Consider the following 24,717-nt stretch of genomic DNA (forward strand, 5'->3'; position numbering starts at 1 on the left):
ATTAAGAACATTCAAAAAAAAGTTATTATTGAGCACTGTGGAATAAAAAAAAATGCCCAGTGACAATCTTTTTCAATGACATATATATATATATATATATATATATATATATATATATATATATATATATATATATATATATATATATATATATATATTAGGGTGGTTCAGAAAATAAAAAGATTTCATATCTTAGAGGCACTTGCATTTATATGTTCCTTTTGCATTGTAAATAAACCACAAAAATTTGAAGAGCATTAGACAATATTTAGAACTGCCACGAAATTTTAGCATTTTTAGTAATTTTCAAGAATATTCCAAAAAGTTTAAATTTTTTTATTAACATAAAAAATATGCAACAAAGTTTATATCTTTACAGTAAATTTAAAAGAAGTTTTGTTTTAATACTTTTCCATTAAAACTGTTTAGTTTTCTCTGTTTGTTCCATGTGTTCAGTTAACTGTTCAGTTACAACCAACATCTGAAAGTAACATTGATTTCTTTGGATTGAATCTTCGCTGGTGACTTTCCACCATTTGAAACGAATATTGTTTTTGCTCTTCTTGTTTTGTTATTATAGAATTAAATGCAATGGCTAGAGCAATTCCTCTTTCTGCACTATCATTGACAACTTTTAGTGCCTTAACGGTTTTCTTTGTGGACTGATAATTTGGAATATCTGACCACTTCTCAACATAATCCTTCAGAAAGGACATGTTTAACTGTTATGCATCAAAAAAGAAACATGAAGATGGTCCAATGAAATATTCCAAAGGTTTTGCACTCAGATCTTCAGTTCCAGTGTATAGGACTGATTGACAATTAAGTTCTTGATTATCTGCAATCTGATCTTGCAATTTTGCTACCATTTTTTCGTCATAGCAGGTACCAGATCAGAAAACAGACCAAGCAGTGCTAGTTCTTCTCAAAGATACCATAAATGGCAAACCACAGCTTTTAACGCAGTTGTTGATGTACTTTGTTTATGCTTTTATGAGATTTAAATCGTTGAATGGAGCATTGCATGAGTATGAGCAGGTTATCCGTGCTTTTATGTAGATAAGAGCAACAAACAAACAAATTCCAAGCACCTTGAACTTTCACGTTTGGTGAGCTTAAATTGAGTTTGAAATTAGAAAATCTTTAAAATATAAATTATTTTAGATATCCATCTCGCGTGGTGAAAAGCACCAGGAATTCGGAACTGTATGCCTTGAGGTGGAATATCTCAAAGAAAGATGAAAGTAAGTTCTAAAAGTTCACAATAATCTTCTCTGGGTAAATTTCCTGCCTTTCCATTCAACACTCCTAAAATAAAATCAACTACCTCTCTCTTCAATTCTTTAAGTTCTTCATTTAAACAATGATTGGTGCAAGCTGTATATGTTTCTTGGTCTATGTTTGGCCAATATTCCTGAAATCAACAAAACAACAACACATTCGGACCAGAGGACAGACTGAAAACTATCTTGAAGACATTACCACACAGAACTTCATGCACATGATGGTGACATGCCAACCAGAGTAGATTTTTTTCAAGTTTTCTTTCTAAAATTGTGCATGCACCATTTAGTCGACCTGTGTTTGATGCTGCTGTGTCTAAAGAAGTTGCAACTATTTGATCTTGCAATTTCCAATCAGAAATGGCAACCATTGTTGTATTTGCTATAAGCTCACCAGTCCCTTGTGCCACTTTAGGAATTGCCAAAAGTTTTTGTTCCTAATCCTGAAACTTGAATTGCCTGATGATCAACTTTTTTAGGCCCACCTGAAATTCCTGGCTAAATTTTTCCATCAATATGATTAACCAAAGGTTCCTCCAAACTATATGTTGCCTTAATTTTAGCATAATGTTTAAAACGATGCTTCATTCGGCTACTTCTAATGCTACTACAATATATTGTTAGTTTTGATTTATCACTGTCGCCATACTCTTAGATGGCTGCTGTTAAGATATATGCTGCTTTTCTGTCACTTACATTAGTACAATCAAGTTCAGATGCAAGTGCTAAAGGAATAACATCTAAAGCAGATACCTTTGCACGTTTAGAAGTAATGGAGATTTCTCCTGACAATGTTCCTCAACAAAGTTGTTATGTTGTTGAACCATATATATAGTCTTGATCGCTAGATATAGCTTGGCTTATCTTGGATATCTGCTTGGCTTGAACTATATGATGATGAGAATAATTCATTTTCTATTTCCAGACATACTTTGGATTTTTGCATATTTTCTTTCTGAATGTTGGTCTCCCATGGCATATTTTCTTTCTGAATGTTGGTCTGCAAGAAATATTTGATCTTCTATTTTTATCAGCTTCAATGCATCGTTGTGAGCAATATAAAACGGCAATTTACTGAGTTCAAAAAATCTTTTTCTCTTTCCTGCTGTGCTGGCCCACCAAGACTCTTGTTCTTTGAAATATTTCTGTATCTTTCCAATAAAGCTTTAGTTTTACAAACAATATTTCTATGTTCAACAGTTGGAATTCTAGCTTTGGCCCTGATCTTACACAATTGCTGGACTGTAGTTTTTATGGCATCTTTTAGAGTTTGACTGTTCTTTTTATGATGAAAAAAATATATTCTTAAAACTTCCAAACTTGTGGGCAAAACTCTGCCACTAAAATGTGGTTCTGGTTCCCCCCGATCAAATAAATGTAAGTTTTTGGTCTTGTTTCAGCCATTATTGCTGTCTGCCAACCACCACTTGGTTTACATTAGTTCTATAATCTAATTTTAGTTAACTATAAGTAAGTAAATAAAAAACGTTTTGCATTAATTTATTTATTTTAAATTTGTTTTAACATTGCTGTCTGCAGTTAAGATTCCACCATTTTGTTTGTTTTGTTTTTATTTTTAATCTATGATCTTTGGTAACTAATATGTAAGTAAATGAATACTAAATACAAATTCTTTGCAGGTAATAATAGCAATTACTAATTAGCTCTTGGAAATAGTTACAAAAGTAAATATTTTAAAAATCAAGCCCGAAAATGAAAAATCTGCAAACTTTCCAATTTCAATAATATCTCATAGTTTTGTTTTATAGGTCAAAAGGAACATAAATATCAAAGTGCCTCTGTAATTGGTTGACTTAAATTTTTTGTCTACAGAAGCTGAACCGCCCTAATATATATATATATATATATATATATATATATATATATATATATATATATATATATATATATATATATATATATATATATATATATATATATATATATACATACATACATACATACAGTATCGGACAAAATGAGTGCAACCAAATAATGCTAATTTAGTTTCTTTATATAAAAGTGCTGCATTTTTTCAATTTAGAGAAATAACTATGTAACTGTTTAGAGACAAAGTTCTTCAAGTTTTATTCATCACAAAGTTCATTATTTATACACGAAAATTAATAAATTAATTAAAAGTATTAAAAAATTGATTTACTTCTGGACAAAACAAGTGCAACTCGACAAAATGTTGACCAAGCTGTATTTTGCTATCAATATTTCGTGGCAAATCCTTTGTTGTCGATCACAGCCTTGTACCTTCGAAGCATAGATTCAATCAGGTTTCAATGAAACTTTGTGGAATCGCTGCCCAGGTCTTTTGGATTTGTTCAAACAGTTGATCCTTATTACGAACACCTTCACGATTAATTCTGCGGTTGACGATCTCCCACAGGTTCTCGATAGGGTTGAGATCTGGAGATTGAGGCGGCCAATCCATCACCGATAGGTGGTTGTCTTGAAACTACTGCTTGACTACTTTTGCTGTGTGTTTCGGATCGTTGTCTTGCTGAAAAACCCATTTTGTTGGCATATTCCATTCAGCACAAGGTAACATAACATCTTTCAGGATATTTTTATACATGAAACGGTCCATTATTCCATCGTTTCGATGTATTGGACCTAGACCGTTAGCAGAAAAACACCCCCAGACCATTACATTGCCTCCACCATGCTTCACGGTCTTATGGCAGTAACGTAAATCGAGGCGTTTTCCGGCCGGTCGAAGTACACGGAAAATGCCATCGCTTCCAATGATGTTGAACTTCCGTTCATCACTGAACAGGACAGTTCACCATTTCTGCATATTCCAGTCAATATGAGATGTAGCAAACAGGAGTCTTTTCTTCTGGTTTTTTAATGAAATCAGCGGTTTCTTTGCAGGGCGTCGAGAAGACAATCCGGCTTCAACAGCACGTTGTCTGATTGTTCGGTCCAATACAGGCAGCTCTAATTGCTTTTGTATCTCGTAAAGCTTCTGGATGCTTCTGAATGTTTCCAGATACTTCTGGATGCTACTGGATGCTTTCAGATGCTTCTTCTGGAAACTTCTGGAAGGTTCTGGAAACTTCTGAATACTTCCTTTAATTATTAAAAAACTTCCATGAAGTTGACACGAACCAGACTTAAGAAAATAAAACAAACCAAAAAAGTTGCACTTCTTTTGTCCGCTGCAAAATGGCACTTGTCAACGAAATTCTGCCTGTGTGCTCTCACCTGCCAGCTGATTGCTCATGTCATGGCATGCTATGACTTCAGACTCCTGAACTGTTTGCTGTGGTAGTATAGTTTGTTTCATTTATAAGACATGTAAAATAAGGAACACTTTTTAGCATTGTTCGATGTTGGTTGCAAATGTTTTGTCCAATACTGTATATAAATATAAATATATATATATATATATATATATATATATATACATATATATATATATATATATATATATATATATATATATATATATATATATATATATATATATATATATATATATATATATATATATATATGTATATATATATATATATATATATATATATATATATATATTTATATATATATATATATATATATATATATATATGTATATACATATATATATATATATTCATAGAAAGAAAAAAAACAAAGAATTATGAAAAAAAAGATTGCTGCCACATGCCAAACCCTCAGTAGATGTAGTGGTAGAATTTCGAACCGGTTTTAACCAATAACTGAAAATCGGGATTTTTTGTCAAAACTAATATAAATGAAAATTGTTGGTTTTCAAAAATGGCTTTTGCAATTTTTTTATCTTTTGTTGATTTTTTTTGTTTTGTAATTATAGAAAGGTATAAATAAAGCAAATTTGTAATAAGTTCTCATTTAATTAATAAATTGTATTTTGCTTGAAAGATGTCTTAACATGTCTTTTCATTTTCAAAATTATTCAAGTAATTAAAAAAAAAAGTTCCAATATCGAATAAAATGCCCAAATATATTTGAATATAAAGTATTTAAATACTCAAATAGGATGGCCTATCCTTTATATTAAAGTTTTTTTTGCTTAAAAAACATACTGATATTTTTAGCCCATGTTTTGGTTTTACAAAATATTTTCAACAAATCCATCACCGAAAAAAAAAAAAAAATGGACAGTTGTTTACAAAAAACAAGTCTTAAAGAAATTGTAGCTGATCTAGTAACAGAGGGTGTTTCGAATAATATGATAACTAACAATAAATTTATTTGCTTGTCAATTCAACAAAGAGGAAATCATCTTCCTAAAAGTCCAACAATTGTGATGAATTTAATCCATCAAAATTTTTCTGATAAAAAGAAATTATCAAAAATATTCAAATGGGACATAAATTTAGCTTAACGCATGATGAATACGCATATTTGAGGCACAGAAGGTATATTGGTGTCAATTTGCATGAAAGCGAATGTAAGAAAACCTATAGAAATGACCTTGTTAGGATTTAGGGTTCCTGTCCAGCTTAAAGTTTAATACAAAATATTTAGGATCATTTGAATTTATTTGGTGTCTGTATTGAAAGAGATGTAGTAGGTTCTACTCAAGATGGTGCAGTAATTAACAAGAAGCTTGTGCAATTAGCGGACATTGTTGATCAGTTTTGATTTAGTCATGCAATTTACCTTGGTTTATGCAACACGTTATACAAGAAAAATGAAGATATAAGCGTACCAATTCCCAAGGAAATGGACAGTGATTCAGAAGAGGATAAACATGGAATTTATGATGATAATTTAATTTTAAATCAGTAAACAATGAGAATAATGTTGACTACCCTCAAATTTTGATAAATGCACGAAAAGTAGTTAAATTCATAAAAATGTTATCAGTTTGTAATTAAATTTTTCAGAAAAAGTTACTGAGGAATTTGGTAAAGAAATCAAACTGCATCTGGATGTTCGTCATTGTTGGAATTTACTTTTTTTCAATGACTGTGCCTTTATTAAAAACTAAGAAATGTTTATTCCAGAAATTTACTGAATTAAATGCTCTTGATGTAATTAACAAGTTCGATTTTGAGTCATAAGCTTCATTTCATGTCGGTTTTCCTCATGTGGAATTCCTTAGCAAAGAAGATGCAACGCTCTTGTCAGCAGATACTGTTCTTGAATTCATATTTGCAAAACTCTTTGCTATGAATACAGAAATCACATCTTTTTTTCATTCAAATATAAAAAAGCGCCAATAAAAGAAATAACAAGTATTATGCAATTGTTAAGGTGCCTAAAATATACTTCAGTTGTTCCATTAAAAAATATTTTTAATTTTGTTGGAAAATTTGTGTTTAGGCTTTTTGGATTTATTTAATGATGAGGAACAACTACTACCTGAAGCACCATGTAAAACATTGGAAAGTTCACCTGTTGCTCTTAAGGATAAACTAAACACACTTCTCAATAAAGACAACATCACATACTTAACTAAATCTACTGATCAATTCAAATGGCTTAAGCAAGAGTTATTGTTCTACCCAAATACTGACAAAGAGCAAAAAATCATGAAAAAATTTACAATGTGATTCTCTCTATAAAGCCCTCATCAACAGATGTTAAACACATTTCGAGCTGCACTAGTTTCTGCACAAATATCAGATTACGATTATCTGATAAATCATTAAAATCTTTAGTTTTCTAAAATGTTTTTACAATAAATATAAGGTATGATAAGATTATTTCAAAATATAAACGTAATGTTAGAACACTTTGTTTAAATAATTTTTTTAATAAACAATGGAAGATAAACTTACATAAGTTTTATAATTTAACAAGAAAAACTAAAAACTATGGTTAACTGCAGGTTTTTTTTAAATTAAATCTGAAACCACGGTTTTTTATAAATGCGGTTTTTTGGAAACCCTATGTAGCGGCACTCCTTTACAGCTGCAAGCTATAAAATAGTTGATGTATGTACTGAAGCCCCCTGTAGCAGTCTGTTTCACTGTGATGTCAGAGATGTTGTCTAAACATATTCATAGTTGAATGAGTTACCATACTCATTAGTTTAATAAAATGCCAAATGTAGCCCATATAAAGTTAATTTTTTTTTAATTATATGGAGTACGCCTGGAAACCAGAACATTATCTCCTTTAAATCTTGTCCTGTAACTCCTACCTTAAAACTGTACAGTAACCATGCAGTAATGTTGGTCAAGAGTTGGTACCTTTTTTATTTTGATATTTATGAAACAGAAATTCAATCATTGTATTAAATCTCAGATTGTCTACATATTCTAATAATTGTCTAATCAAATTATAAATTTTCAGTTTTTGCCAATATTGACTGTTTATGAAGTTTTCCTAAAATATGAACAAAATTATTTAAATGTTGTGCCTAGGACAGTTAAACTTCTGAATTATGCAGAATCTAGATTTATTAAAAAGTGGTAAAAAAATAAAGAAAAATTATAAGAAAAATTATAAGAAAAGAAAAGACAATATAAGAAAAGGGCAAGCATTAATCAAAAATACGACAAAAAAATCTTTTCAGAAATAAATCATAATGTTGTGTTCTTAAAAGTTTATCGTCCCTCGTAGTACCGCGCTCAACTTTTTTCTCCGTGCAGCAGCCTTGTTCGTCAAGGTTTGTGTTTTAGAGTTAAAGAGTTGAGAGAGGGTTATAACCATAAGTAGCCTCCTTGGGGAGGTGAATTATAAAAAAAAAATATTAGTGTTTATAATTTTTAATAGTTATATAAAATCATAGTGTTTTTTTACTTATTAAAAAATTTTTTCTAGGTTTTTTTTATTTTTTTACTTTTTTTTACTTTTTTTTATTGTAGCATATGTAAATATACTTCAAGTTTTCAATGTCCATAGCACCAAGTGTGGAGCTATTGACATAGCACCAAGTGTGGAGCTATTGACATAGCACCAAGTGTGGAGCTATTGACATAGCACCAAGTGTGGAACTATTAATGTAGAATCAAGTGTGAACCTATTGACATTAAGCATAAAGAAAATATTTATATACAATTTTTATAAAATGTTTGTATATGAATTAGTAAAAAGCTTGGCCTCAATGTATACATTGTTTCTGCATATTGTTTTTGATGACAGTATATTAATTGTTTATGATGACCGCATAACAATTTTTTCTGATGACATTATATTAATTGTAAACTTTGTTCAAAAAACTTTCTTTTTAGTTTTTTATCTTCTTTTTTTTTTTAATGACTAAGTTAAGTTTTTTTAATGATTAAATTATTAAAAACTAAATATAAATTTTTTATATAGCCAATTAGCACATTAATCATATGTTCTTATATCTATCTTATATCTATACTATAATAGTTTATGGTAGTTTTAGTAGTTTATGGATTATAAATTTTTTATAAGCTAACTTTGTATTTCTATTTAGCTTCATTCTACCTTGCAACAGTTCTTCAATTTGAAAGTATTAGCTTCATATGGTTCTTCTTTCTTTATGCAGTTAAATTATTTAATATCTTTTATAAAAAGTAAATCCTCTTATGATATGAACCAATTGCTTAATGATGTTTGGTCTGTCATTTCAAATGTAGTTATACCTCCAAGTAAAACTTTTTTGTCAGTAAATAATCATTTCTACGAAATGCTACTACAATTTGTGGAATGCATTTGTACAGATAAAATTACAAAAAATGAAAGCAACTTAGAAGACAATCAATATTTAACTAACTTATTATGCAGTATTTATAGCTGTTTTGATTCAAGTAAAGAAGAATATAAGTATATAATTAAAATTTTATGTTACTGTCATGATATTAACGTTTTAAAATTCATACTTAATACTTCTGATCTGAATCATGAATATGTGAATAATTTGGATGTTTGTTGCAAGTTTCATGCGTATGTGCTAATTCCATTGACAAGAAATGAAACCAATTTAGAAGATATTTCTCAACTTTCTATATCCATGCATGAGCTACTTGAACAAAGTGAAATTGTGTTGTATCTCAACTATATTTTTAAGGTAAGTGAAATTGTGTTGTATCTCAACTATATTTTTAAGGTAAGTGAAATTGTGTTGTATCTCAACTATATTTTTAAGGTAAGTGTTTTAATTTTGAAGTATTGTTTTTGGTTTTATATTGGTGATGTTTTATTGTCTTCTTTCAATGATGATGATGATGATTTTGAGGATCATGATCATGATAATCATGATGGAGATCATGATGATCATGACAATGATGATGATTATGATTATGATGATGATCATGATGAGATCTTCTACCACTGCATCACTAATACATACTTAGTTTTTATAATACATAAAAGTTAGGTAGTCAAAATTAAAAGTTAGGTGGTCACAAATAAAGAGCCTTTTTCTAAAAGGAGCTTAGTCCATTTTTTTCCAAAATTAAGTCTTCTCAAGATTAGCATTATTTATTAAAAGATGGAAAAAATCTAACTAATTAACTATAAAAAAAATTGTTCATCTTTATTTATGATTACAAAACTATTAAAATTTAAATACCTGATAATTAATTTTTTTTTTGTTTTTCTCAAAATGTGTAAAATGTATACTGTATGTATACTATGAATTATGACCAATACTATATAACATACACTCATCTTATAAAATGAGTATCACTGTATCACAAAATGACTTTTAATTTGAACCTCTTTTCCCAAGAAAAACCTTTGGGAGTATGATAGTACAATTATGTAGGAGTACATTAAAGTTGGTTTTGAATCAATTTTTCTTTCATCATCGTCCATGAAAGAAAAATTGATTTAAAAATTTTGAAGATCAAATTGGTATCATTCCAATTGGTATCTGAAAGTTGAGTTTGAATGATGATGATGATTTTGAGGGTCATGATCATGATAATCATGATGAAGATCTTTTTTCATGTGACACAGTTTCTCCACAACCACTCGCTGAGCATCTATTCAGAGCAAGCAACAGAATCACTTTATCATGACTTCAACCATCACTAGCATTGGTTCAAAGGCCCTGAAATCATCCAGACTCCATTAAGAATCTTCTAAACTGTTTGATTGGTTACAACAGCAAGTATTCCTTTTAACTTCTTTGTAGAGAATACTGTATTATAGCATATATGTAAGAAATTACCCTTCAACATCAATTTTTAAGAACTTTATTTAATAAGTGTAATCTTTTTTTTAAAGATTTATTAGGCTGGAATCTGATTTTTTTTAATTTTCTTAAGAAATTGAATGCTTTTTGTATGTTGTTGTTTCTAAATCATAAGTACGCTGCTTATTTATTGAATATGTTAGAAGAAATTTCAAATGTTTTCAATAAAAAATGTAACTCATTTGTTCAAAGGAATAAAATGGAAAACTTCAAATTAATTTTTCTTTCATGGACAATGATGAAAGATTTCAAAAATTTACTCTTACATATTTGTACTATCATACCCCTAAAGGTTTTTCTCGGGAAAAGAGGTTTGAATTAAAAGTCATTTCGTGATACAGTGCCTAATTTCTAGTATTCATTTAAATGTAATGTTTTTCCTAATGCATTTCCAAAATATCAGTATTTTAAAGTACTGCTTACAGGAAGTAATTTTAACTACTCCAAGTCAGGTTCAGGATAATCCTGCTACTGGTAACATGTAAACCAGTACTATCTGTCCCATATCCTGCTGCCTCATAGAGTTTGCTTTTCTAAGCAAGGCTAAAAGAAATTAAAACTTTGATTTAAAATTCCTCTGGCTTGCGGGAATTGGTTGAACAAAGGCTAAAGATTGTTTCTTGATAAAAATACTCATCTGGCCAGATTTAACTGCATCCAGCTACTGTCTTGTAGAAAGCCTTCTAGGCAAATACATTAGCGGGTAAGCAGAATAGTTCTGTTGACCAGCCTTGTACCCCTTTTTCATCTATAAGGCTGAAATAAATTTGAACCTGTGTTACATTGTTTCCTGCTTAAGAAGATAAATGCTGGATCTTCTTGACTGTACTCATAGATTTTTTACTTGTGCCTTCTTAATAGTGACTATGCAGTCTTTCCTGTTATTTCCTAATGTAGGTACAATACTAAAACTTGGTTTAAGTTGAGGCTCTAAGGCTGGGTGGCAGTAAAGTTTCTCGAGCTCTATGCATAAGGCCCTAAGGAGGCCGCATAAGGAGCCCTAAGTTATGGCTTTGGGTTAATTAGCAGACTGAGACAACTGCATAGTTGCTGGGATGCCATGCTTAATCTATAAATGAGTCAAGTTATCTTTAACTTAAACCATAAATAACCAATAGTATTAAACTAAAAAACCATTACCACCACCTAACTGTTTTAATATCTCTTTCATGAATATTTGTGATCTTTAAACTAACTTTTCATCAGTTAAACTTCTTGCAAAAATCACTAGACTTGCTTGCTCTTTGTGAGACTAATTTGAATTCAGATATTTCTTTTCCGGATCTTAGTATTGATAGTCACATGCTTGGTTTGGGCATATTTTTATGCATCAATTAACTTATTTGTTGTGAAATCGTTTGGGCATATATATTATGCATCAATTAACTTGTTTATTCAGAAATTAGATTTGAATTCTATGACCATTCTTTTATGTGCTTCCAATTAGCACCTCTTCACTCTAATAATTTTCTCTTTGTTTTTTATTGTTCGTTTTCTTTTCAAGACTGCATTTTTTTAGATGTAACTTCTGATAAAAATTAACCATGCCCTTTCTCTTTAGTCCTCCGCCAATATTGTAAGCATAAAAGCTTATAACTTCTGTATTTCTCAATCTCATACTCAGTTGATTAACTTTGAGAATGATTTTCGAGACAACCCTAATCACTTACCTTTATTGCTTGATTTGTATCCTGTCTCTGACCCTAGCTTGTGTTCAGTTTTTTTCTTGTTCTCCCTTAGGTGGTTCTAACCATGCAATGATCTTGATAAATCTTTTTTTTCATACTACTTCTTTGGACTCACCCTATCATCGCACTACTTACTACTACACTGAAGCTGAAAAATCTCTAATTCATGGGTCTGATCTTGTTACCTCTCCCAAGGATAAGGCAGAACTATTTGTAAAAAATCTTTTGTCTAATTCAACTTTTGAATCTATTGGCCATACTCTTTATTCTAGTTAAGCAGGTTAACCCATTGTTAGGCATCATAATCACTCCTGCTTCCTTTACTAAAGTCATTTCTCAATTAAACACTTCTACAGCCTGTGGTCCAGACTTGTGTCATCAGAAATGTTCTTTAGAATTCTCTTTAATTCTCTCTAAACTATTTAAAAAGTGCTTGACTGACTCTTGTTTTCCTGCCTGCCTCCCAGAAAATAACATCTGTGGTTCCAATTTTTTAAAATTCTGGAAAACATGCTGACCCCTCCAAGTATCATCCAATCAGCCTTCTCTCTATTATTAGCAAGGTCTTTGAGTCTTTAATCAACAAATTTCTAACATCCCATCTTTAGTCTAATAACTTCCTCTCTGACAATCAATACAGTTTTTGATTTTCTTGTTCTACAGCTGCCTTGCTTCTTTTGCCTTGATTCTACGGCTGTCTTGCTGAGATTCTTTTGTGCATTTTGTGAATTATAATACTAAAAAAACTCTATTATTTACTGCAAACAACTGTTGCAATATTGTTGACACTCTTACATTAATAAATGGCTACCCTCTCACTGAGTCCTCTTCTCTTTGTCTTCTTGGACTAGCATTCACTACTGATCTCTGACAGGAAAAATATATACAATCCATTGTTAGCATCAAATACTATCATGGTTGTTGCTTAAACTGCTCAATCATCTCCATCAACCAAAACTCATTTTTGCCTCGTCATTCAGCAAAGTGGCATTTTTTACTGTATCTGTCACTTCATGCTCTAAAAACATTTATTAATCTAGTTTTTTTCCCAGCACCTCAATGCCCAGGAACTCTCTCTTATCTTCATGTTTTTCTAACTCAACCTAAAATTTGTCTTCTGTCAACTGTTTCTTTGCTCTTTAATCTTATTCTGTATTTTCTAGTAACTTCTAAGTTAATAATGATTGCTTGCAGTCTTATTGTGAGTGAATTTAAAAAAAAAATTGTCAAGTCTAAAATAATAATATATAAAATGGTTATTAATTTTAAACTATTTTATAATTTCACTTCTTTTGAGACAAATTTGACTTAAATTTTTTTTTTTTTTTTTCGTGATATAGCCCTTGCACATTAGATTAGTCCAATGTGCACATTAAAATCCAGTGTTATTTTATTATATAGATCACATTTAGCAGACATATTTTTAACATTTTAAATAAGATATATTATATCAAAATGAAAAACTAATTATTTCTTAATAGACCTTTTTTTGTTTTGAATTTGTAAAAATGCTTTTAACAACTATATAATAATTAAATTTTATTGAAAAGTTCTTATTTAAACTAGGGATTTAACTGTTATATAAATAGTTTTAATAACAAATAAATGAAAATCTGATTTGACTCATTGTTCCATAATTGAGCAATAGGGTAACATGGGGCAAGATGAGAAGCATTTCAGAAAACGTCATCTTAGTCTGTCTCAAGAATAACTGTCTCTCTCAAGAATAACTAATAACTGTCTCAAAAATCAAAACTTTTTATTTTTCAAGATATTAGCCACAAGTTAAATGACATTATTGTTCACAGGATTTACATATATCCAAGTCATCATCAAACAATTGAACATTAGGATCACCATAGATAATTTTGCAGTACCAATGTGAAATTTCAACAATAAAGACTCCTTGTTGTTTAATGGCATGTTTGATACCAATTAAACTGCATCAAGCTCCAGCTATTATGTTGATTGTTGTTGATGATCACTTCTTTCTGGGGAAAGAAGTGATCATCAACAACAATCAACATAATATTTTTATAGAAAAACTATATAATAAATACCATAAAGTTAATTTGGTTTATTTTAATGTTATTTCATATTTTATTATTTATGATAAGTGTTCAATAATTTAAATACATTGAAATTATTAGCTTATTTAAATAATAAATATAAAAAACTGTCAGGTCAAGATTTGTATAAAAAAACAATAAACATAAACATTTGTTAACTTTTGGTTCTAAAAATTAACTGTTTTAATAATTTAATTTACTTATTCCTGATGATTTGAAGCAATCTGATTTGTTGGCATTGGGTTGTCAATGACTGTGCAAAGTCAGTCAAAGAAAAGATATGAGGTTTGAATGGCCAGATTCTGGTTTCTTCAAATCCTTTTCTTTCAATGCCATTTGTTGCTGATCGGTCATACGCCTGCGTATTTCTATAAGATAGGGTTTTTAAATATTTATTGTCATCTTTTGTTAGCTTAGGAGGTCTACCACTTTTCTTTCTATCTTCTTGGGAGCCAGTTTCTCTGATTTCTGTAACAGCATTCTTCGAATATCCTGTTTTGGATGTAGTTGTTATGACACATCATTTTAATAAATAAACAAAACACTCATGTTTCCTCATCAATTTTGTTTATTTATTCAAAATAATATACTCTTTCGACTTTTCTTATATATAATTAAATTTAAGTACGCTTTAAAAAAATTACATAAGAAAAAATTTGTAAATATGTCTAATTATACAAGTGGTCTAAAACTTATTCACAGTATTGTATATATATATATATATATATATATATATATATATATATATATATATATATATATATATATATATATATATATATATATATATATATATATAATTGCTGGATCATCAGGAAGAGTTCATCAGGAAGAACTCTTCCTGATGATCCAGCAAAAAACTTAAAGTAGAAGATAAAAGTTAGATTTTTACTAATTTATTATTGCTCTGTTCTTTAAGAACATTGAGCACTCTATTTGTAAAATACACTAACATAATTTACATATATATATATATATATATATATATATATATATATATATATATATATATATATATATATATATATATATATATATATATATATATATATATATAGATCTATAGTTTGTTGGCTTTGGGAAGAGCGGAAGGAAAAAAGTGATTCTTACGCCAACACATACGTCACTTTTAATTACTTTTGACTTTCGTCCAACATTTTCGTGTTGGACGAAAGTCAAAACCATTAATTTAATTACAAATTAATTGTTATATAAAAAAACCACAAAAACGCAAATTTAATTGATGTTTTTAAAACATTCTGAATGTTTTTAACAATATAAACAATGTTTTTATTTTTATTTTTTTTAATAAAATGTTTTTATTTTTATTTATTTTTAATAAAATGTTTTTATTTTTATTTTTTTTACTGTAAATCATGCGCGTAGTGTTGCTACATCGACTATCTTATAGCCTGACTTGCAAGGGAGTGCTGCTACATCGACTGACAAATAGCCTGACTCGCAAGGGAGTGCTGCTACATCGACTGACAAATAGCCTGACTCGCAAGGGAGTGCTGCTACATCGACTGACAAATAGCCTGACTCGCAAGGGAGTGCTGCTACATCGACTGACAAATAGCCTGACTCGCAAGGGAGTGCTGCTACATCGACTGAGGGTTTGGTTGGGTCAGGCAGTCTATCATTATTAAAAAAAAAAAAATTCCGGTCTTGCATTTTAATTTTTACTTTTTGTCAACAAAATATGGAAAAAACTTTCGGACAACATCTAAGGGTTCTATATATATATATATATATATATATATATATATATATATATATATATATATATATACATATATATATATATATATATATATATATATATATATATATATATATATATATATATCATATATATATATATATATATATATATATATATATATATATATATATATATATATATATATATATATATATATATATATATATATATATATATATATATTTAAACAACTTTAAAAAGTATTCTACACAATAGAGTGTTCAATGTTCTTAAAAGAACAGAGCAATTATATATTAGTAGAAAATCACTTAACAAAAATTTTTTCCATTTAACACTGTTTCATCAACAAAGATTCATCAGAAATGAATGATCAAATTAATAAAACTTCAATTTATACCAAAAATTAAATTACAGGAAGTTGCAAATGTCTTAACTACTGTAAATTTTCACACATTTGTGGAATTTGCTGACATTATTATAAAAAGAATTCTTAAGAAATGATTACTTATGCTATTTTTTAAAATGTTTTTTTAAAAAGGGTAATTAATGTAAATATTATTTGAACTCATTTATTTTTATAGTTTTTTAGGAGAAACTTATTTTCGTGCCTACATTTAGAAATTAATTCCGATCTTTTGTTTAATAAGCATTCTTGATTTGCATGTGTAATTATTTCAAATTTTTCTTGTAGGCATAGTATGCATTTTTTGGAATTTTTGTTATATGTTATAAATCATCAATATTTTTTTCGTTTAACTCCCATATATATTTTGACAGCATGGTGTCTTTTGAATACTTTTTATTCTTGAAAGATTGCTTATGATTGGCAAAACGTTTTTTCCATTCACCCTCTGTTATACCAATATATTGTTTATCAGGTACATTCTTAGAGGAAACAACACATTTATATACCACATTTTTTGATAAACAACTTCCACTCATTGGACAATTGGTTTTTTGTTTACAGTTACAATTTTCTGTAGTTTTTTCATTATATATATATGTATAAATGTATATATATATATATATATATATATATATATATATATATATATATATATATATATATGTATATGTATAAATGTATATATATATATATATATGTATATATGTGTATATATGTATATGTATATGTATATTTAACACAAAAAATATTAAGTAAATTTATTGAAATAATGTAATCTATATGTTTATTTTGCAAATAGACACTTGCATAAATAAAAATATTTGCAACGTAGTTAAACTTAATTAACTTTTAAATAACTTTAACTTTGATTACGCTACTATATTAAGTTATTTTATTATAATTTTGCCTATTATTTTAAGTTAAACAAAACAAACAATTCTAGAAAGAATACTGCAATACTAAATTCAATAATAATAAGTCAATAGTCAATTTAATCCATCACTTTTGATCGATTAAATTAACTATTAAAAGGAAGTAAATTAACCAAATTATGGACATCTTAATAAAATTTTTGATTAAACATATATGAGTTTTTTAACTTAAAAAAAACATTTCATGACATTTTTGACAAAAACTTTTTATTTTCAATGGCATTCTAGCACATTCTAGAAATGTAAGGACACCTTGCAGTGCATACTTGGTCTGGACATAGATAAGTATGTATCAATTCTCCTATTTGTTGTAAAATCAGAATCTTCTGAATCATTTGCTTAGCACCATTTCTCTTTTCTTACTACTTTATGCAGTTAATTTTGCGAATAAATGTGGAAAACCAAATATTTAGAATACTTTACCAATCTAAATTTTAATAAAAATACTTTAAAAAAAGAATAGTTATCATTTAAAAAAAGTTTTATAAAACCAACTGTTATTTTTTAAAATATTAAAAGGTGCAAATACTTAAATTTACAGTAAGCTGACTCCTAATATTTTGATTATTAAAATTAATCAAACAACTCTTGTTGTTTGACTAATTTTACAGCTATCAGTTTTGACTTATTTTGGCACAAAATTCTATAATTTCTTTTATAAAAAAAGTGGTGCTTCTATGTATCTGTTTACTAAACAATTTAAAAGCTTTTCAGAAATTAAGAAATGTTTTTTTAATTTTTTTTTATAGGAAAAACTATCACAAGAATATTCATTGAGTTTGTTGCAAAAGGTAGAAATCTTTTTTGTATGTATATACATTTATATATGTATGCGCGCATATATATATATGTATATATATATATATATACATATATATATATACATATATATATGTGTGTGTGTGTGTGTGTTTTGTGTGTGTGTGTGTGCGCGTGCGTGCCTGTGTGTATATATGTGTATATATATATATATATATATATATATATATATATATATATATATATATATATATATATATGTATATATGTATATATATATATATATATATATATATATATATATATATATATATATATATATATATATATATATATATATATATATATTAAAAGTTATTTAAACTAAATTTTCAAGGTTTTAGACAGTTCTGATTGTTCAGTTTTAAGTTGGTTAAAAAGTGCACAAAATATCTTTATTGATTTATTTAACTACAAGAATATTTTGAACAATTTAAACACACCTTTGAAGTACTTAATGTTTTTAGAAGGTAAGAATTTATGACTATTATATAAACACACCTTTGAAGTACTTAATGTTTTTAGATGGTAAGAATTTATGACTATTATATATAGTTTTATATACTATTTAGAAATATTTTTTAAACAATAATAATTTGGATTGAAGGAATATTTTATAACTATTGCCATCTGCTAATTTATTTTATAAATTTTTATTCAATTCCAAAATTAACCTTCTTCATTTTACATTAGGAGAATCTTTCAAGAAGAAAAAAAAAATTATTTAAAGAAAAACAACAAACTTCCAATGGTAAAAGATTTCTACATCTGTCCAACAACATCTGCGGAGTAGTCCAAGATCATTTGTACGCTTTTGTCCAAGATCATCTGTATTTTTCTGTCACTCTAATTGCATCTGTCCAATATCATCTGAAAATTCAATGACTCCTAACAACATCTTTAGAAAGATGTAACTACATCTGGTAATTTTTCTCCAGATGTAGTTACATCTTTCTAAAGATGTTGATTTAAGTTTAATAACACCTGGAAGAATTTTTTCCAGATGTAATTACATCCGAAAAAAATCCTATATGTAAATACATCTGGTTAAAATAATGCATTATTAGTTAATTCATCTTAAAAATAACTTTATTTTAAAATCTACAGATGTAGTTGCACAGATGTTATTACACTTTGATAATTCAAAAGATGTAACTACATCTGTAGAATCCACAGATGTTGTTGCACAAATGTTATTACACTTTGATAATTTAAAAGATATAACTAAATCTGTAATATTCATTTAAATTTTTCACAGATGTTATTAGACACTTATGAAATTTCAGATGTTGTTGGACAGATGTTATTAGACATCAATGAAATTTCAGATGTTGTTGGACAGATGTTATTATGCCTCATTATATTTACAGATGTTGGACAGATGTTATTAGACATGGCAAAAACTGATGTTGTTACCCTGAACCACTTCCAACAAGGAAGCAACAGTGTTATTTAAGAGTTATTAAAAATAACTAAGAAAATTTATTAAAGATCAAAAAAATTGTTGACAGAAGAATTTAAAATTTTTAATTTTTATGTCAAGAAAATATGAATAGAGAGAACTGCAAAGCATTGATGTTTGAGGAAAAAAAATATTCAGAGATTGAGGGAACAGTTCCAGTAAATTGATGTAACTTTGTTGAAAGATGGAGTTAGTAGTGAAGTCAGAAGTGAAGTCAGGTAGAAGTTTGGTTGATGTAACAAGTGATGATAGCTTGCTTGAGCAGCTATTATTATAGTGCTTGTAGAAAAGGGGAAAATATGCAACGTTTTTCCATCATGGAAAGGTTGTAAGAGCTTTTTGTTGTCTATTCTGTTTTATTTTTTAATTTTATTTCTCTGCTGTTTTTTTTATTCTTTGTACATACATCAACTGATTTAAATAGGGAGAACATGCAAGGAGTGTACATACATCAATTGACTTAAATAGGTAGAACATGCAAGGGCATGTTTACAAAGATTGACTGATGATTTTGGGAGACAATACTTATGCCAACCCAAAACATCATTTACATTGTGAAATACTATTCAAGTTACAAAATGCCAAAGCTCAAGTGGCAAAATGACATTCCAAGTAGTAAAATACCAAAATTTATGTGAAAAAATTATTTTCAGATGACAATTTTTACAAGGGAAAGAAACAACAGTTTTACAAAGGAAAACACCATTATTAATTTTATTGTTATTATTACTGTTATTATTGTACTAAAATGGTTAAAAAAATGTTTAGCATTTAACTAAAAACAATTTTTTAATGCTAAAAAGTATTTTTTTAAACTTTTGTTTTTAAAAAAAAAATCAGTAGCTTTTTTCTTTTTAAAAATTGTGACATTCAGTTTTATTTTTTTATATATATAATTTCATTTGTGTTTTAGCTTGTTTTTAGGAATTTAGCTTGCTGAAATGTTATGCAAAGAAATTAAGTTTTTCTGTCAAAATTTTAAAAGTAAAAATGTTTAAAAATAAAAATGTTTATTACCTTAAAAATATTAACCAATAAAACATTAAATTAAGTTAAGAATTTACTTTTCAGTAATAGCATTGTTATTATTTTTAATTATTTCATTTTAATAAAAGTATTTATTCCCCCAACTTCCCGCCCCCTCCCCCTACTAATTTTTTTAACCCTTAATTTTGTTTTTTAAAAAAATATTGTTTACAGGAACCTGTAAATCATTATTTATAATCTTTCAGTACTGCAGTTTAAAACATACGCTATTGCAATGTAATAAACTTTAAATAAATTGAGTAGAAAATGAATCAAATATTTCTTTAGGTAAAGAATTGGACCACTATGCTAATGTATTTATTTCAACATTAAAAACATATTTTCATGAAACTTACAGCACAGAGTTGGTGGCATCTTTTGTTTTAATCTGCAAATCAACTTGTGTAAGCTAAGTTTTTTTATTATTATTAGTAAATATTTTAAAACTTCAACAAGATGCTAAAAAATTTTTTTAACCACTAGATGGTAAAATGCTTTTTTTTAAGCTTTGTCTTTAAACAGTTTTTAAAATTAGGGGATTGGGGAGGGGTTAATTTAGATAAAGTATTTTACTGGGACTCTTCTCAAACAAATATGTAATATTTATAATTTCATAATTTTGCAAAAAGAAATTTTTTTAATGTTGTCTTGCTGGGAGGATCAGCGTTGTTTTGAACAAAAAATTAAACAAAATACGACTAGTTGAAGGAAGGGGGAGGGGGAGGTGTAGATTATAACTTAAATTTTTTGATGGACTTAAAATTTATTATGTAAAATTATAATCATTTCATATTTGTTTAAAAAAACTCATTAAATGACCAGATAAAGTGCATTTTTGTGAAGGTTATTTTGAAAAAGTTTATTTTTTTCTTATTTTAGATCGCAAAGTTACTGTAAAGTTACTGTAAAGTTTTTCATTTTTTTCCTGTTTTTTATTGACTTACTTTTGTGAGTTTTTTGAGCTTCCAATCATTAATAGTCAAAATAATGCATATTTGCCTAGAAAACAAAATGGCAAAAATGTTGTTAAATTATAATGTGTCAATTGTAATGATGTCTAACTGTAAATAACATTTTATTTTAGCCCCTTAACAGTGGAACAATTTTTGTGGTGGATCTTTTTCTAATTGAATCTATTATTTTTGTTTATAATTTTTTTTTTGTTCAAGTAAATTTCTTAACTGAAAAAATTATTCAAGTTTTCCTGAAGTACAAGTCTTCAAAAAAATATATACTCAACAAAGACTACATCCCTCCTTCACATAAGTTTCACTTTACCTTTGACAGATATAACAGTCATTCACTGTTAAGAGGTTAACAACAGTTGTTAATAAGAAATCTGTTTTTTTTTTATTTCCTATTCTCTTATAATTTTTCACAATTACTTATAAATATAATTATATATAAACTAAACAAAAAAAAAGGAAAATAGTAGAATAAAGTTATAACTTTTATCAAAAAAAGTTGACATTAAAGATAAGAAACATAAAAAAAACTTGCTTATTAGAATTCATTGGTACTGGAAAGGGAATTTAACTCACAGAACTTCCAACATATGGAAATATACTTTGATCATCAGTTTTATTAAGAGAACAGGGTCATAATAATTTTTTTAGTAAAATATATGGCAAAATAAGAGGCGAGTTTATTACCTAGTGGCAAAAGCAAATGCTAAATTTAAAGCTCATATTATTAATTCTGAAAAGATTATCGTGGACAAAATTATAAATGCTTGGAAAGTTGCTTTTTAAATATTTATGAACAAAAAAAATAAAAAGTCAAAAAAAGAGCTAGATAAACTGTTTAACATTTTAAATTGTAAATGCCTAATTTCTGATGCAAAGTCATTTGTAAACAAGCCCACATAAAATATTATTGCTTTAGAGAGTATAAAATTCCTATCATTAACATTTTTTATATTAAAACTGAAAGGTATGAAGTGGGTTCTGAAGGATTTCTTCAAATATCTTCCAAAGGTGTGCATGAACAAAATCATGGTATGAAAAGTTAAAACAATTAAAATCTAATAAAAAAGCTTTACAAAAAGAAAGAAAAATGTTAAACAACAAGTTTTCAATGGCTGAAGATGAACTCTTCTATGCAGAAATCAACACAGACATTTTTTAAAATATAATACTAAAAGTGTTGGAAAGGTTTAATACATTTTGTTATTCTAAATTAACAAGAAAACTTTCCTCGTTAATATAAAATTAAAATAGTTTATGTTTGTATTTTGTTTCTTCCAGGGCTGTTGCTGCTTTCAGGCTGCCTAGATTTATGCTAGATTTCTGAGAAAGATACATCAAAATATTGTATTAACTCAAGTCATAATCAATTTAAATAAGACTTTAAAATCTGTACACAATGTACATCCATTGTATTTTTTGTGATAGATAACTTGAAAAGGCAATACAAATGAAAAGATAGAATTAGAAGTATACAGTAGTTTTTTTCAGGGATTTATTAAAAATAAGCATTACACTGTATGCTTGTAACTAGGCGGTAGATTTTTGTTTTATTTGCCCCCTAAAAAAATTAGCTGAAGACGAAAATTGTCAAAATAGTTGCCAGTAATTTAGTTGAATAGATGTTTCAACATTGTATTGACAAATATATACACCCATTGGGAAGTGATTCAACAAATATTGATACTTTCTCATTCTAAATGTCACAGCCAACTTTTAGAAGACTGGGTTTCTTTTCTTTTTATAACAAAAAAAATGCTTTTCATAATAATGTTTGATCATAGTTTAATGTTTTCATCATAATGTTTGATCATAGAATTTATTGTTGTATATCATCCTTGCTGGTAAGTGTATATATATGAATAAAGAAAATATCTATATTTATCATGTATATTATTGTATACTTAAAAGAGTGCTCAATAGATAAACTGAAGCTCTATAGTATATATGTTACTGTTGTCCGCAGTACCTGAAATTAGCTAATTGCTAATGTTTATAATATAGTTTAGTTTTGCAACTCTGAGTTTCATGTGTTACTAGGGAATGCAGATTTTGGAGAAAATAAAAAAATTGGAAATCGAAATTAAATTTTTTAATGTCTATAAAAATAATAGAAATAACTTATTTGAGATAATTCATTATTATTTATTGCATAAAAGATACTTTCTCTAAAAAAATAAAAATGGAGCATAAAATTATACCAAATTCAATTAGTACAGAAACATCCTAATATGTTCAATTACTACAGAAACATTCTAATATATTATTTAATAATAAAAAATATAAAATTATGGTTTTATTTGTCTAAAATATGCCTTGAGGAGGGCAGAGATCACTTAAAACTGCGTCTCCAAGTCTTGTTCGAACTTTTGTACAAAAGTTACCAGCAATTGAGAAGGCTCGCTCAGACTCCACACTCAATGACAGAATCAAAATCAAATATGAGTAGATGGATTTCATTTCAGATTTAATTTTTGAAATTAGGCTCCAATTTATTATTTGTTGAGTTAAGTTCAACGTTATGTTGGACGATAAATTGAATTGAATTTTGTTCTCCAACTTTTGCATTAATGCTAAGGGCTTAGTTTATTCTTTCAACATCACTTCTATCACATCGTCAGCTTCTGACTGCTCGCCTGAGGAAGTTTCCATGTCAGTATTAAATATCAATCTTTGTGCAAAGTTTTCAATAACTTTGGCTATTGTTTTTTTCAATGGTCTAGTGAAAGGTGCAACCACCTTACTTTTTCCGCCATTGTGTAAATACTGAAGAGTTCCAAACACATTAGTTCGTCTTTGGCTTATTTGGTCTTCTAATTTCTGTTTCTTGCCATGGACATTCACATTTAAATAACATCGGTTTCTTGAAGATGTCCATTTATCTAGAGTTAAGCAAAATCTTGTTCCATCTTCTTTCAAATTTAAAATCCTGCATCATTTTAGTCCGCATTTTTGTGCGTATTCTAAAACCATTTTGCGAGTTGAGTTAGGTGATTTTAGTAATATATTTAACATAATCTCAAGTGCTTCTAGGTATGGTATATTATCTAAGGCACACATTCGTGATACGATTGCTGTATGTGGTTTATCTTTTTTGTTGAATAAATAGCTTGTAATCATCATTTTTGATGCGCTGTTTTCTGGACCTTCATTTTGCACGACATCCCGTTTTAATATATTAATATTGTGTATTGTTCTTAAATGCATGTGCTGTGGTGTTGTAGTTGAACCAGCAGTTTTTACTATTTCATAATATATTTTA

At 27.9% G+C, this 24,717-nt stretch overlaps 1 protein-coding gene across 2 annotated transcripts in view; it reads left to right on the forward strand.

Annotated features, from left to right (window-relative positions):
- Nucleotides 1–24,717, forward strand: part of LOC100211926 (E3 ubiquitin-protein ligase listerin) — a 181,666-nt gene that overhangs the window by 125,766 nt on the left and 31,183 nt on the right. For both annotated transcript variants that reach the window (XM_065792890.1, XM_065792891.1), the window contains exons 11-14: nucleotides 8,659–9,252; nucleotides 17,954–17,995; nucleotides 18,340–18,472; nucleotides 20,779–20,894. In XM_065792890.1, the coding sequence (XP_065648962.1) occupies nucleotides 8,659–9,252; nucleotides 17,954–17,995; nucleotides 18,340–18,472; nucleotides 20,779–20,894 (885 nt within the window). The remainder of the gene's footprint in view (nucleotides 1–8,658; nucleotides 9,253–17,953; nucleotides 17,996–18,339; nucleotides 18,473–20,778; nucleotides 20,895–24,717) is intronic.

Source organism: Hydra vulgaris, chromosome 03, assembly GCF_038396675.1.
Source record: "Hydra vulgaris chromosome 03, alternate assembly HydraT2T_AEP".
NCBI lineage: Eukaryota > Metazoa > Cnidaria > Hydrozoa > Anthoathecata > Hydridae > Hydra > Hydra vulgaris.